The following is a 16,154-nucleotide window of genomic DNA, read 5'->3' on the forward strand; positions in this document are numbered from 1 at the left end:
GTGTTCCCTCTCTCTCTCTGCGTCAAATAAATAAACTAATTTAATTAAATTTAAAAAATAGTAAAGAGCAAGGAGACCTTATGGCCATTGTAACATCTGGCATCTCGTGATAGACTCTACAGATCTTACATTTTCCACTTTGGTGCTTAAAACAGGAAGGCTTATTGGAAAGAGACACATTTAAATACTAACAGAGGTAAATTGAGCCAGCCTGAGAAAAGTAAGCTTAGTGGCTGGATATCTGAGAAGAAAAAAAGTCAGTTTTTTTTCTGTCCCTTGACTTATGCTTAAAAAAAGAAGCTGGGTCAACGTGAAAACCGTTAACCAAGATGTGTGCTTTTAATTTATTAATGCAGGACTCCGTACTGCATGTTGTAGTTACAAAAAGGATGTAATCAGGACCATGCTTAGTCATTTCAGGTATTCATCTAATTTTTATTGAATGCTGTTGTGCGCCAAGCAGTCTTCTAGTCACTAGAGATGGATCAGTGAATCAGACAAGGCTCCTCTTTCTAGTAGGAATTGACAAATAATAAGCAAAATATCAAGTGATATAAATAATAATTAAAATATTTATATAATAAAACAGAATGAAGGAGAAAGTAAAGAGCTTCTTCAGAAGTCAGAATGTCCTTACAAGACCTGAATGACAGGAAGGATCCAGCCATGCAGAGAGGTTCTAGGTGAAAGGAATAAGCTAGTCCCTAAGGCAAGAAATTAGCTTGGTATATTGAAGTAGTGGGAAGAAGGCCTCTGTAGCAATCAGGAGGTCAGAGAAGTGGTTAGATGCTAAATCACATAGGACATCTGGAGTTAGTGTAGGGGGTATGAATTTACTCTAAATGTAATGGGACTGTATTAGAAGATTTTATGAAAGTTTTGTCTGGTTTATGTCTTAAAGGGGTCACTGGCTGCTGAGTACAGAATAGACTGTAGGGGACATGGCAGAAATAACCAGTTGTCTCCCAATATCCATCTTACACTTCAGTAATTCTCTGAATTTTAATTAAGCCTGTGACCACCCAATGGAAACACTAGATTTTCCAGTTTTCCTTAGGGTTAGGTGTGGCCATATGACTCAGTGAGTGGTCAACTAGATGTGTGTGCAACTTGAAGAAAGCGGTGATTTTTTTTGTTCAGTTAAAATTTTTATTTTGAGATCATTGTAGATTCTAGGCAAATATGTTTAAAGGAAGGAGGAATGTCCTGTGTTATTTTTTTGCTCTTTCTGGCTCTTAACACAGGCATGGAAGCTGTAATGAAGATATAATGGCTGGCACTTCGGCATCCATGTGGGACCATAAGATGAACTTGGAAGGGAAAGTCATAGACAACTGAACAATAAAATTGAAGGAGCTTAGGTCCCTAGTACTAATAGCCTTCACTCTAGCCCTTAAGTACTTACCACAAAAGTTTGTATACTTGCAAGAAATATATTCTGTCTTGTGTAAACTTGTGTAAAAGTAAAAGAAACAGAACCAGACAGATAGAAAACTGCTAATAGGCATAGAAGTGAAAAATCCGAATGCTATCAAATGAAATTAATTTTGAAATTTCCTAGAAGAAGCAGGTTTTAGACCCTGTAAAGGTAATTTGGTGGAAGCAAAGGGCGATCCATGGCAAGTGCAGAGGTTTAGAAATAAGAAATATTTGTAGCAACATAATGAGTATAGGTACCAAGCATTCAACAACATTTCCAAAACGAGCTCATTGACTCCTTTTTGCCTGCCCTCTACCCTGCTTCATCCCTCTTGACCCAGCCTTGCCCCTGCCATCTCCACATCAGTGGAGAAAACGGGCATTCTCTTTCCGTCTCTTGCAGTATACTATCATTCTCTTATTGCGGTGGCTGAGCTGCAGAGCATGGTCCCAGGGCCAGCAGCTATAACATTGCTAAGGAATTTGTTAAAATGTAAGTTCTCAAGCCCAACCCCAGACCTACTAGGTCGGAACTCTGGAAGTAAAACCTGCCCCCCAAAATCTGTGTCTTAATAAGTTCTCCAGGTGATCGTGGTGCACACTACTGTCCCAGTGATTGATTCCATTCTCCCCCCTAGAAGTAGACTTGCTGGGTGGGATTTGTGCATGTTTAAACCCTGATATATATTACCAGGTTAACCTCCAAAAAGTTATGCCAGTTTGCAGTCCAGTGACAGTGTATGTCAGTTTCCTATATCCTGACCAACAGTAGACTAAATTTTTGTACTGTTTTGGTTTTTGACACGTTTTTCTAGTGACAATCTTTTTTTCTCAGTTATTTGTAGTTTTTATTTGTCTTTAGTAAGTGAAGGTGTTCTCCACTCAAAGGATACTTACATAATTCACCTTTTTGTTTTTTCAATCTGGTATTTATTTTTCTATTTAGCATGAAGGCAGGGATCTGCTTTTTTTTCCCAAATAATTATCAAGTTACCCCAGAATCATTTATTAAACCTATCCTTTCACTGAGAGTTTCAAATACCATACATAAATTCTGGAATATATATATGTATTTCTTGAGCTTTTTCTTTTCTTCCATCTTCTTATCTTTAAGTTCCTTGAGAATAAGGACCAAGACTACTTGGTTCATTGCTGTAGTAGCCTCAAGGATTGACCCTGTAGTACAGTGGGGGCTGGATATGTTTCTTGACAGATCATCTATTTCTTTTTATACCATTGCTACATTTTTAATTACTGTAGCTTTACAATAAGTATTTTTTATGTATTTTATGTCTTTTTATTTTTTAACTTTCCTTAGCTAATATAAAAAAGTCTTCAAGATGAGCATCAGCAATATTTTTAGTCCCCCAGAAAACTAAGATTTTGATTAAAATATAATTAAATATATGACTTATTGGGAAGAATTGTTACCTTTATGTTGTTTAATTATCCAAAACATATTGTTTCTCCATTGTATTAAATTTATTTACTTACTTGTTTATTTATTTTAGTCTTAACTCTCTTCTCTCAATAGGTGTAATAATTTTCCAGGTAATTATCTTTCTAGGTTTTAAGTAACGTTATCTATAAATAATAATTTTATCTCCTTTCCAGTATTTATTGCATTTGCCAGGGTTTCCACTATTAACAGTAAAAAGAATCAAGTTGATACTGATTTTTACAGTGGAAGGTAAGGCCTTAAACTAGAAGGTCTGGGCAGAAGACTCTTAGAGCTATTAGGACAGTGATTCTAGGCAAAAGGAGTATCCTTGATCCTTGAACAACATCTGTCTTTATCATGTAAATCTCCATTTAAAAAAAAAATTTTTTTTTTTTTTAAGAGAGGGGAAGGGGGTATAGGGAGGGACAGAGGGAGTGGGAGAGAGAGACACTCTAGCGTGGAGCCCACTGCAGGGCTCTAGACAGGGCTCCTGTCCTGGCTCAATCTCATGGGGCTCGTGGCCAGGCTCAGTCATGACCTGAGGCCATGACCTGAGCCTAAATCAAGAGTCAGTGCTTAACCAACTGAGCCACCCAGCTGCACACACATCATTACAGGGCCTCAACTAAACTCCAGAACCAGATACATGGGGATAAATGGTGGGCACTCCTGTTTTAAGCATCACATCACAAGCAGTTCTCTATATAATTAAACAGTATGGTTAAGCAGTTTAGAATTTTTGTTTTGTTTTTAAAGAATTAGTGCCTTCTTGGGCACATGATCTTTGAAATCAAAATGTGTGGTATTTCTGAATTTAAGACATTACTGATCCTTTCGGTAAGAGGAAGAAGGGAACAGTGGTACGTGGTTGGAACGGAAGACAGAACAAAGCACCACAGCCCTGCTTCCTGTACTAAATAAGTCCTGTGTTTGCCATTAATGGAGTTTGTTTGAATATCCAAGCCTGGTTATAACAAGCAATTTGCAAAGATCCTATTATACAACTAGCAGGAAACTGTTTATTACGATATAGAATTTAGAATGATTAACAGTCACAACTGTATCACTAAATGCTTCTGTCCCTGATTGTTGTGCAGATTCACCCTGTTCTTTGTATAAGATTTTTTTATTCAGTAGCACAGCTCATTTGGTTGATTGAGTTGTGGATAGTTTTTTAAATATTTGGGGGAAAAGAAAATTGTGAGCAACCCTTTAAATAAAGTAGAAAAGAATAATAGGTTTATTTGGGCTTATAATTTTATTTTTTAAAATGATCTACCATAGTTGCACAATCCATAAATTTCATGTCAGATATTTTACGTAGACACATTTTATTGATCATTATATAATTTTACTGGCACTGTTCATCCTTTTACCATAGTTTTACTGTTGCTTTCCTGGTTTCAGTTTGGTTACTTGTTACTTGCGCTGTCTGAATGGCTTTGTGTTACTTACATACTGTGAGTTATAAATGCGAAAACTAGTAAGTTGTTATGCGTATGATTCAGGAGGAAAGGTATACTGTGTATCATCTGAGTGATAGGCCTTGGGACATAGTGTTCTCTAACAAGACAAATTGATAGAAATGGATGTGTTATTTGCTGAATTGTCAGATACCTCATATTACTCTAGGTTTTTCTTTTTGATCATAAATATTCTGTTTAGGAAAAAAGCAAAACATGTTTCAATTCTCCATTCCTCAAACGTGATCCAGTGCAGTTGAGAAGAGTTCGAAGGGAGAATTTTTCCTATATAACATGTGGGCTTCAACACTGCTGGCACTCAAAGAAAGGGAAGGGGAAGCGAAAGTTGTTGAGAGAAGACAGAGGAGACGAAGGTCAGCAAGGACACAGGAAGCTAACGATGAAGATGTTGGTGATTAGATTACAAAATGTGAACTACTGAATGGCAAGAATTATCTTTTTTCATTGGCAACTTGGGTAGTGGATGCTCAGTCCATGCTACTGCATGAACGATGATATGAGCATCTACCAGTCACTTAACTAGCAACTTCACTTCAATGCCCGCATTTCTTCCACCACTTTCGTCCTGTAAGTCACCATTTGTGGTTAACTCTACATCTGAATCATGTTATAGATCTCTCCTCCTTTCCATTTCCAGTACCACTGCTCTGCTTCAAGACCTTATCATTTTTGCTTCCCGAATGGCTTTCTCTCTTCTCTTTGGAAGTTTAGACTACATGAAACCATCAGGATTATTGGTCTAGAACACAGATGGGATAATATCATTCTCTAGTTTAAAAACCCAAAATGAGGGGTTCCTGGAGGGTTCAGTTAGTTAGGCATCCGACTCTTGCTATCAGCTCAGGCTATGATCTCAAGGTTGTGAAAGTATGGAGCCTGCTTAAGAGTCTCTATCTCCCTCTGCCCCTCCCCACCCCACCTTAAAATAATAATTAATTAATTTTTTAAAAAGATTGTATTTATTTATCTGTCAGAGAGATCAAAAGCAGGCAGAGAGAGAGAGAGGGGGAAGAAGGCTCCCCACTGAGCAGAGAGCCCGACGCGGGACTCGATCTCAAGACCCCGAGATCATGACCCGAGCCGAAGACAGAGGCTCAATCCATTGAGCCAACCAGGCACCCCTAATTAATTAATTTTAAAAAATAATAATAAAAACCCCAAATGACTTCTCATTATAGTCAAAAGTCCAAACTCTTTAGCATGACAGTCAGGCCTTTGTACCGTCAGACCTCATCCTGTTTCTTACCTGGTGCACCACCATCCCCTTCTTATGCTGTGCAACTCTGATACTCAAGAGTTCACCAACCTCCATAGATCGTGCTCCTCCATGCTTTTGTCTAAGCTGTTTCTTTCTCTGTATCCTAGATTGTAGTCCTGTAACATCCAAATAGAATATACCTTCTATTTCTGGAACTTTCCTCACTCTGTTGGTCTTAACACCCAGCAGAATGAGTGGTTCCTGTCTCTGCTTCCGTTAAGCTTTCTGTATAACTCCTATTAAACTTCTGTTTACCTTGTAAATTCTTTTTTGACAGTAGATTGACTCCTTAAGACTCTTAGTTTCTTATCATTTATTTAGCAGAATGCCTAGCATATAACAAGTAGTACTATGTGTGTCATCATCTCATTTAATCTTCTCAAACAGCCTTATGAGGTTTGGTGCTACTGGAGAAATAGCCTCATTTTACCATTAAGTAAGCTGAGCTAAAAAGGCCTCACAACAGGTACACAGTAAACTGGAATCCCAGCCTGGATCCACCTAACTAGTAAAGTGCATACTCTTAACTATTTGGCTGTATTTTGCCCCGCAACATCTGTGTGTCCTTGGTGCCTGCTACCCATTGGTACAGTAGGTGCTCTGTCAGTGCTCATTGATTGAATGAATTATAAAAACTCCAGTTCACACAGGACTTGGAGGCACTGTGATTTCCATTGAAAGGGAGAGTGAAAGATATCAGTGCACCATTCATAAAAATAAAATGTTTAAAAGAATTTTAATGTATTTGAACCAAAATACATACATATACAAAACAACTCAATGTGTTATTGACTGGGTCTCCGAAATGTTCAACTTGGGGAAAAGGCTTCATTTTCTAAATATACTGGCTTTTGTAATGCAGGACACCACATAGTACTACACAGTTATAAAATGTCTTGAATTGATTTCTGGGAGACTGCTGCCCCCTTACTTCTGTCTTTGTAATAAATTTCTCACAGGTCAGGTAATCTAATTGAACTTTTACTGGCATAATACATTGTAGAGCTAGCCATATAATGCATGTAAACTCTTTTTGAGATGAAGTACAGTAAATGTAGTATAATTGGGGTCAACAGAGTTTTTTGCAAAAAACTATGTTTTAAATCTATCATAAACTGAAAAATGCTTTACATGCCATATACTGGTAGTGCTTGTGTAAATGACTACATTATCAATTGTGGGTTTTCTTGGGTTGTCTTAAGTGTCAAATAGTAAATCAAAACATAACATTTGACCCTTAAAAATCTTGAGATTGACTGTCAGTAAGAGTAGGAGACTTAATTAACCTTTCTTTACCATCTGATTTTCCTTATAGATTTAGTAAAATGTGATCTAGATTCAGTGTTTTAACTTTTCTTTTCTATTATTTCTCTAGTGTTGTTAATAACAATACTTGTAGTCGAAGGGATTGCTGTGGCCCAAAAGACCCAAGGTAAAGTACTTTCAGTGATGACTTACACATATTCAGGACAGTGAGTGGGATGGCTTATTGGAAAGGACTGCAACTTTTGAATACTATTTCCATAATCCCTCTGGGGTGTTCCAATGACCTAAGGCTTTCTGTCAACCTAGCAGCTTCAATTTTATTGGGTTCAGCTACAGTTAACTAGAGTAAATTGTCAACATAAAGACTTGCTGATAAATTTTTTTAATGGGCATCACTAGCAGCTCCTAGCATACTATGGATTATATCCAAAAATTAAATGAGATTCATGCATTATCACTCAGCAAAAATAAAAATCCTTTTTTCAATGTAGACAAATGAAATATTCCCATCAGTATCTTGTTAAAAGCCCTGTGGACCTGTTCTCATTATCCTTGTTTATGAAAGAAGATAAGCTAGTGTGCTTTTCCAACCAGATTTTCATGTCAGAGTTTAGAACATTTACTGGTTTACTTTTTACTTTCATCTAACTTGTACATACACGTGACAAAAATCAAAGTATTCTGAATAGCTAATTATGAAATAATAGTTTTCTGTCCTCTGCTACTCTACTTCCTTCTCCATGGAGATAACCAGAATTTTAGCTGAATCTTGGTATTTCCTTGCATATTTCTAAATAATATGTTATACTATTACTCCTTAATTACTTCAGTTTTACATATTTAGACAATATTTTCCCACCACAGAAGATGAAAATTTAGCTCTTTCATGCACCTACTTATTCTACCCCTGACTATATACCAGTGTTCTATTACTTTCCTTCTGAACCACCTGTTTTGGTGTAGTCTGTCATAATTCTGGTCACACCTATATTGAGAATTTAAGTCACTCATGGAGCTTTTTCCATATGAAAATTTTGTTTTTCAGTTTAGGTTTTTATTTCTTTTCTCCTTGTTTAAGTTTTTTAATTTCTTTTTTTCTTTCTTTTGTTGTTGTTGTTGTTTTATTCTTAAGAAATTTTTGTTTGGTTATGGAGTATTCTTGGGATTGTTTTTCTATTTTCCATCTGTCTTTCTACTCTTGTTTTCTTCTCAGTCTGTATTGAGACTTCCCCAGCTTTACCCTGTAAACCAGAAATTGGTAAACTTTTTCTGTAAAGGGCCAGACAGTAAATATTTAAGATTTTACAGGCCTTACAGTCTCAGGAGCAACTACTCACTTTTGCTGTTGTAGCATGAAAACAACTATGCACCGTATAGGCACATGAATGGACATCGATGTGTTCCTTTGTAAACTTGCCTTATGGTAACGGGCCACAGGTTGCATTTGGCCCAGAGCTACACTTTGCGGTCCTCTGCTTTAAAATTTCTACTAATTTTTCCTTTTTTTTTTCCCTTTTCTTATTTTATTTTTAGAAAATGTTTGTTTTCTGAATATTTTTAAAGTATCCTTATTCTTGTTTTATAAATATCCTCTTTAATCCAGGGGGATTAAATGACAGTTTTGTTTAGTTTTTAGTTTGTTTTTTTATATAATCTTTGTTTCCTCAGATTTGCTTTCTTCTTGTTTTTTATTCATTGTTTGTGTTAGAGGCTTTCCTCAAATATCTGGTGATTATTTATGAGAGGTGCACTAAAATCTGATTGACAGGCCGTCTGTAGGTGTAGAAGGACTTGTTTGCCGTGGCCCTCACTGGTCAGTGACCCAGCACTGGGGAATTCCGAGTCCATATTGCTGGCACTTTTCCTTTGGACTCTTGAGAATCCCCAGATAGGAAGCTTTCCATTTCCAGCTCAGACAGACGTTCTGCATCTCACCTAGAGGCTTTGAAGGAGTTGAGTGGGGGAAGAGACCAGGAATGCCATTGGCCGTGTTAACATTCCTAGTCTTGTTTGCAGGCTAGTGTGGTCACCCCCAGCTGTGCCGGGTGTCTCCTGGTCCTGTAACGTTGCTTTATCCTCTGCAAAGGAATCATCTCATTTTCTGATGTGGTGACAGAGCAGCAGCTTCCTAGATTTGTAGAGTAGGGGAGGGTGTTAGAAATCAGACTGATTCTGAAAAGACTTTTAGCCAGGCCTCCTGTTTTTAGAAAGAACAGTTTCACCACCACCTGTCATGCCCTCTTCTGCTCACCAATACTGCCAGTTGTTGTGTTTGCACCTCTTTGTCCCTTTTCAGGGGGTTATTTTTGCCCTTAAAAAATCCAGTACTGTCAGTGGAGTTTAAGGAGAGAAAACTAAATGCATGTGTTCAATCTGCAATCTTTAACTAAAATCCCTTTGTAATCTTTGGATCCTTTTTGGCTTTTGTGCTAAACTAAATATAGAGGTACCATACCAGAGATAAACCCCTGGGATCCTTTTATTTTTGTTAGAACTGAATTTTGTAGAGTTGCACTGATTTATCAGATTCTCCCACACAGCTTTGCCCTTGTAAAATCTAAGCATTTTATTTCCCTGCCCTCCTACAGGGCAAACTTGTCCTCTAGCAACAAGTTCTTCCCACCAGCACAGCATACAATTTTACCTTTCTCACACTTCCGCTGTATTCAGTTTGTTGCGCTAAACTTGGCAGTGGTTCTTGCAAAATTATATACACTATCTGTGTAACATAGAGTGGGCAATTGTGTGGTTGAATTGTGGGGGAAAGAGAAGAATGCTGTTTTCTTTTGCTGTAATTCATATTTTAAATGCCATTTTTCCCTAAGATGGACAAAATATTGGAATCAAGCATATTCCCGCAACCCAGTGTGGCATTTGGGTTCGAACCAGCAATGGAGGTCACTTTGCTTCACCAAATTATCCTGACTCTTATCCACCAAACAAGGAGTGTATCTACATTTTGGAAGGTATTAACCAATTTCTGTCTTTTAACAGATGAATTTTTACTTTATTGTAAAACTGAGTACATTGGTAAGATGCCCAGTTTAAGCCAGTTTGAACAAAATTTATACATGTATTTTAATTAAACTCTAGTAATTATAAATATGTCTGGATAAATTATTATCCAGATTATGTCTGGATATATTATGTCTGGATAAATATGTCTGGAACAAATAACAAAATAATAGTTGAAATCTTATAGGAATTTTGAATCTCCTAAGATATAATTCAACCAGATGCATCAGTGTAAGTGAGAAACTTCTCTAATAAGGAAGGAAGGGAGGGAGGGAGGGACTCAAACTCACCGGCATCTCTGACGCCTTAATGCAAATTTACATCCATAGTTACATTAAGTCTTGTCATTTCTTCTGTTTTTCTATTCATTGTATCTCATGAACTAAGCAGTAGCTTTTGTAGTCTAATTTTAATCAATTAAGTACACTTAACTAATTTAATAAACAGCATATTCCACAGGGAAACATCAGTGTAGTTCTGCAGAGCAGCGTTGTTACTATTGATATAAAGTGTAACATGAATTACGAATTTCGTATATAACAGTCCTCATGATTTTTATCTGTGGAACTGTAACAGAGCAGTTGCTTTGCTTTTTCCACTTGTGTCAGGACATTTATACTTTGTGTTGCCCTGATTTGCTTGCTTCTTGTTTTCTAGCTGCTCCACGTCAAAGAATAGAGTTGACCTTTGATGAACATTATTATATAGAACCATCATTTGAATGTCGGTTTGACCACTTGGAAGTTCGAGATGGGCCATTTGGTTTCTCTCCACTTATAGATCGTTACTGTGGTGTGAAGAGCCCTCCACTAATTAGATCAACAGGGAGATTCATGTGGATTAAGTTTAGTTCTGATGAAGAACTTGAAGGACTGGGATTTCGAGCAAAATATTCATTTATTCCAGGTAATGAAGTTGTCTTTTTTTTTAGTGGGTTTACTCTGGTTTTAGAATCTTATGTCTGGAAAAGAGAGAATTTAGTCAAGTTAATCAAATCAAAGTTTTAAAGAAATTAGCAAGGCCAAAGGGAAATCACTTCATGAATGAATAAAACCAAAAATTGGAAATAGAATTGTATCACTTGAATTTTGAAGCATTTCATAGACGGTATCACAGTTTTCTTAGATTTCTTTATGTTTTATAATAAATATCAAGGCTAAAAACATCAAGATAAATGTATTTTAAAAGATAATTCAGCAAATTGTCTTATTTTCATAATCCTTACCAAAAATTATTTTGGCAGGTTTTTTCCATTGGAATGCTTGAATTAACCACTCATTTGAAAAATCTCTAGAAAATATTGAGCAATACAAACTGCTCTGCACTTGGAAGCAAAAGACCCGTGTTTGAATCCGTTCTCTGTTACCTGACAGCTGTAAGACTATTCAGCACAGTTGCACCTGAGGGTTGCTATTGGTAAAATGGGAATACCTGATCTATTACTTTCCTGAGACTGCCTTACCCAACTATAAATTTAGCAGCTGAAAATAATAGAAATTTATTCTCTCAGAATTCTGGAGGGCAGAAAACCCAGCAGCTCCACATTTCTTCTGGGAACTCTAGGGGAGAATCCATTGCTCACCTATTCTAGCTCCTGGGGGCTTCCCCAGCATTCCTGGATTTGTGGCCACATCACTCCAGTCCCTGCCTCCGTCACATTGCCCTCTCAGAAGCCTTAACTTAATCCCATCTTCTGTTTTGTAATGTAATATTCACTTTTTTTTTTTTTTTTTAAACCACATAAAGTACAGGTTCTGAGAATTTGGATTAAGTTCTCCCCGTTCAACCCACTCTGCCTATCTTACTCTGCCCTGTAGTATGTGCAAACACTTTGAGACCTGCAAAGCCTCTCTGGTGTAAGACTGTGCATATCCCTAATGCAGAAACACAAAGATCTACAAGTTAGTGCTCCTGTCTTCAAACAACTTATAGACTAACAAGATGAAAAAGTAACAATGTACCAAGTATATCATCTCTTTGCTTTTGTTTTCATGTAAGAAATTTGTTAATTAAAAAAAATATATATCCAAATGAAAAATCTATAATCTTACCATCCTATATATAAAAAAACCACTTTAACAATTTGGTGGGTATCCCTTCAGATGTTTTTCTGTATCTCTTTATTTTGTTTTACATAAGTGACAACAATTAAATTACCTGCTTTTTTGCCTGAACAACATAATCAGCTTTTTTTCTTGTCAGTAAATATGGGAATTTTTAAGTGTTGTTTCAGTGTTTATGTTCTCAATGCTGAAAAGATAACATATTTTACTATAATAAAAATAAATTTTTAAAAATTACAGTTACCAAAAAAACTTAATTTGAAAGTTTAAATAGGAATTATATACACCAAATTGCCAGAACGAAAAAGTTGCTCGATTAAAATATCTCAGGATCTTTAAATAGCCTGCAAAACCTATTTCAATGTACAGTTTATTGTATTTAACTGGATGCTCAATTCTTGTTAAAGTTGTCCTTAATTCCAGATACTTTCTTCATAGTTATCATATTTTAAAAAGTAGGGGGAAATTTTTTAGCTTAATTGAGAATACATCTCAGAGACTTTCCTCTTTAACTTAATAAACTAAACCCAGCCTTGCCGAAAGGGGACAACAACAGTTTCAGCTCTTCTGTAGAGAAAAGTCAAAGACAAATTTAATTAAACTGCAGTGGAGTAAAAAGTGATAGGACCTACCTGCCAAATGAATCAGAATTTCTTCATGTGCAGACAATTATTCTAGGATGTTGTCATTATTGCATTAAAATTTCCAGAATTATCCCAGTTATTTCTAGGTATTAATGATTCATTAAGAGTTCTCTATCCTCAGTAGATAACACCAGTAACTGTTATTTCAGGTATTAATAATTCATTAAGAGTTCTCTATCCTCAGTGGATAACACCAGTAACCAATAGATAACCAGTAATCAGTAACCAGAGAATTTCATTTAAAATATACTGATTTCTTGGGGTGTTGGGTGGCCCAGTCAGTCAGGTGTCATGATCTCAACCGTGAGATCAAGCCCCACATCGGGGGTCCACGCACAGCATGGAGTCTGCTTGAGATTCTGTGTTTCCCCTGCCTCTTGGGTGCACTCTCTCTTTGTCTCTCTAAAACAAACAAATATATGAAATCTTTACAATATACCAACTTTTCATTATTAGTAGTCGTAGTCTTCTAGATTTACTGATCCCTAAACAAAATTTATTTTATAAGTATGACTTGAAATAACTAGACACAGCCATAATTAGACAGTTATGCGTTACCCATTCATTTTGATTTGGGGGAGGGGGTTAAGATTTATTTATTTATTTGACAGAGAGAGACACAGAAAGTGAATACAAGCAGTGGGAGTGGGAGAAGGGAGAAAAAAAAGCAGGCTTCCTGCTGAGCCGGGAGCCTGATGCAGGGCTCGACCCCTGGACCCCGGGATCATGACCTGAACTGAAGGCAGATGCTTAATGACTGAATCACCCAGGTGCCCCTACCTATTTATTTTGATATTTTTTCTTGTAATGGTTAAACTGTGGACTCGTCACCCACATTATAGAGGCAGTATGATAGGGTAAGAAAAATTGTCTGGAGAATTGTAAGCTAGTCCTGGCTTTGCCATTATAAATATGGTCTAAGAAAATCATAATCTCTCTCATTCAGTTTCCTCATTTTCAAGGTAAAATATTACATAGTTTTCCTGAGCATGATACTAAGCATAATGAAGGTAGAAACTCTGTAGTAATATAAAATGCAAATGTTAGCTAATATAGTCTAGAAATCCATAGTGTTTTATTATAATTTGTCTGTATTTTAATCATAATCCATATGAAGTTGCTTTTCTGATACATAAACTCATAGTAAAAGAGCTACTTTTCTTCAAGTAAGAATCATTATGTATTAAAAAGCCTGATTTTTAATATTTAAAAACAGTATACGATTAAGAGCATTGCTTTTGATATCTGCTTTTTTCTTTCAGGTAGTCTAAACTAGTTAACAAAGATCTGATTCATATATAAGATTTTTTAACATCTTTTTGACACTTAAAGTCTCATTATTTCAGTTAATTGATTTGGTTCATAAAAATGAAATACCTGACCAATTTGCTGAAATCCGTTATTTTGATATGAACTATTGGTTTTTGGTCTTCTATGAACTACTTCACTGGACAAAATATCTTGTATACCACGTACTCATTTTTTCCCTGCCACTTTGAAAACACTGCTCACTAGCTCCTACTGCGTGTGTGTGTTGAATTAAAAGTAACATAAAATTCACCATTTTAATCCTTTTTAAGTGTATGAGTACATTTACAATGCTGTGTAATCATCACCACCATCCATTTCCAGAACTTTTTTGTTAACACAAGCTGAAACCTTGTCCATTAAGTATGTACTGCCCATTCTCCCTTTCCTCCAGCTTCTGGTACTTACTGTCTATATGAATTTGACTAATGTAGGGATCTCAATAAATGGAATCATTTATTTCCATATTATTATTAATATTTGTCTTTTAGTGTCTGTCTGATTTCACTTAGTGTAACATTTCAGGGTTTATCCGTGTTACAGCATATATCAGAATCTTATTTCTCTGTTAGGCTGAAAAAATATTCCATTGTGTATACTGTATTATGTTGATTCATGCATCCATTAATGGTCTAGCTATTGTTCTTGACAGAGGGTTGCAAGTTTTCAGGTGGCATAAATAAGTTATTCATGATGGAATCAAAAGTATAAACATTACCATTTTAAAAAAAACTTTTCCTATAAATAAGCACCTAAACATGCCCAGGTTTAAAACAGTGCTCTGTATTCTACACCTATGAAAGCTTTCTCTTGCTTTGTTTTTAAATGAAGGATTAGACATAAGACATGAAGCCTTAATGTAACTCTACACTATCTCAATGCCAATCACTTTCTTCTTTTTTCTATTACAGATCCAGACTTTACTTACCTAGGAGGTATTTTAAATCCTATCCCAGGTTTAGTATATCACCTCTTTTTCCTCATGGCATTTTAATCAGTCATATTTTCCTTTGAGCATCGTTCCTCTATTCTTTCTAGATTGCCAGTTTGAGCTCTCGGGAGCTGATGGAATAGTGCGTTCTAGTCAGGTAGAACAAGAAGAAAAAACAAAACCTGGTCAAGCTGTTGATTGCATATGGACAATTAAAGCTACTCCAAAAGCCAAGGTATTATTATGCATTGGGTCATTTTAGAGAAGAACATAGTAAGACATTGATTAGCATCATGTATTGTTTTGATTCATGGAGATACTTGCTATTATAGAAACTGATAATGCAACTTTTATTTCAATCAGATTGGCCACCTAAGTTCTAAGTACACTGCAGTATAGTTTCAGGAAGATGACACAAACATTGAGAGTCTTAAAATCTTTGTACTCCTAGATCAGGGGTGCAAGTTTTGATCCATATGATTACCGATTCATAAAGAACTTTATGAGGAGGAAAAACAGACCACAAGAGGATGAAGCATCTTGTCAGAGTTCATAGAGTTGGTCATGGCAGAGTCTAAACCAAAACACAAATGTAGCAAGTCTTGCTTCTGGGTTCTTTCCATGCTGTCCTCTGCTAACAATGTGGAGCTGTTATTGGAAAGTACTGCAGTAATGGATGTTTTTAAATAACTCTGACAGATTGGGATTGGTTGCTGACTACTTTTGCTTTTTGCTCTTAATTTATACTTCTAGGAATATTCACAGTGAAAATTATATTTAATGTGGATATATGTGAAAAGAGAAAGTGAGGATAAGAGAACAAACCATTAAAGAATTACAAAAATAAGGGCAACTGGGTGGCTCAGTGGGTTGAGGCTCTGCCTTCGGCTCAGGTAATGGTCTCAGGGTCCTAGCATTGAGCCCCACATCAGGCTCAGCAGAGGCTCAGCAGGGAGCCTGCTTCCTCTCTCTCTCTCTCTCTCTCTGCCTGCCTCTCTGCCTACTTGTGATATCTCTCTCTCTCTCTGTCAAATAAACAAAATAAAATATTTTTTAAAAAAGAATTGCAAAAATCGGGACGCCTGGGTGGCTCAGTTGGTTGGACGACTGCCTTCGGCTCAGGTCATGATCCTGGAGTCCCGGGATCGAGTCCCGCATCGGACTCCCAGCTCCATGGGGAGTCTGCTTCTCTCTCTGACCTTCTCCTCGTTCATGCTCTCTCTCACTGTCTCTCTCTCAAGTAAATAAATAAAATCTTTAAAAAAAAAAAAAAAAAAGAATTGCAAAAATCAAATTTAAAGTTATGGTAATAGCGCAGATTAGAT

The 16,154-nt window shown here is 36.4% G+C and overlaps 1 protein-coding gene across 4 annotated transcripts in view; it reads left to right on the forward strand.

Annotated features, from left to right (window-relative positions):
• The window catches only part of NETO2 (neuropilin and tolloid like 2), a 91,696-nt gene that overhangs the window by 4,588 nt on the left and 70,954 nt on the right, over positions 1-16,154 (forward strand). For 3 of the 4 annotated variants that reach the window (XR_009348806.1, XR_009348805.1, XM_059152839.1), the window contains exons 2-6: positions 6,978-7,034; positions 9,694-9,834; positions 10,541-10,789; positions 14,810-14,854; positions 14,937-15,064. Coding sequence is in view for 2 of the 4 variants with exons in the window: in XM_059152839.1 (XP_059008822.1) it covers positions 6,978-7,034; positions 9,694-9,834; positions 10,541-10,789; positions 14,810-14,854; positions 14,937-15,064 (620 nt within the window). In the remaining 2 variants the exon portion in view is untranslated. The remainder of the gene's footprint in view (positions 1-6,977; positions 7,035-9,693; positions 9,835-10,540; positions 10,790-14,809; positions 14,855-14,936; positions 15,065-16,154) is intronic. The other variant, XM_059152838.1, reaches the window with a different exon arrangement.

The sequence above is a fragment of the Mustela lutreola genome, chromosome 16 (assembly GCF_030435805.1).
Source record: "Mustela lutreola isolate mMusLut2 chromosome 16, mMusLut2.pri, whole genome shotgun sequence".
Lineage (NCBI taxonomy): Eukaryota > Metazoa > Chordata > Mammalia > Carnivora > Mustelidae > Mustela > Mustela lutreola.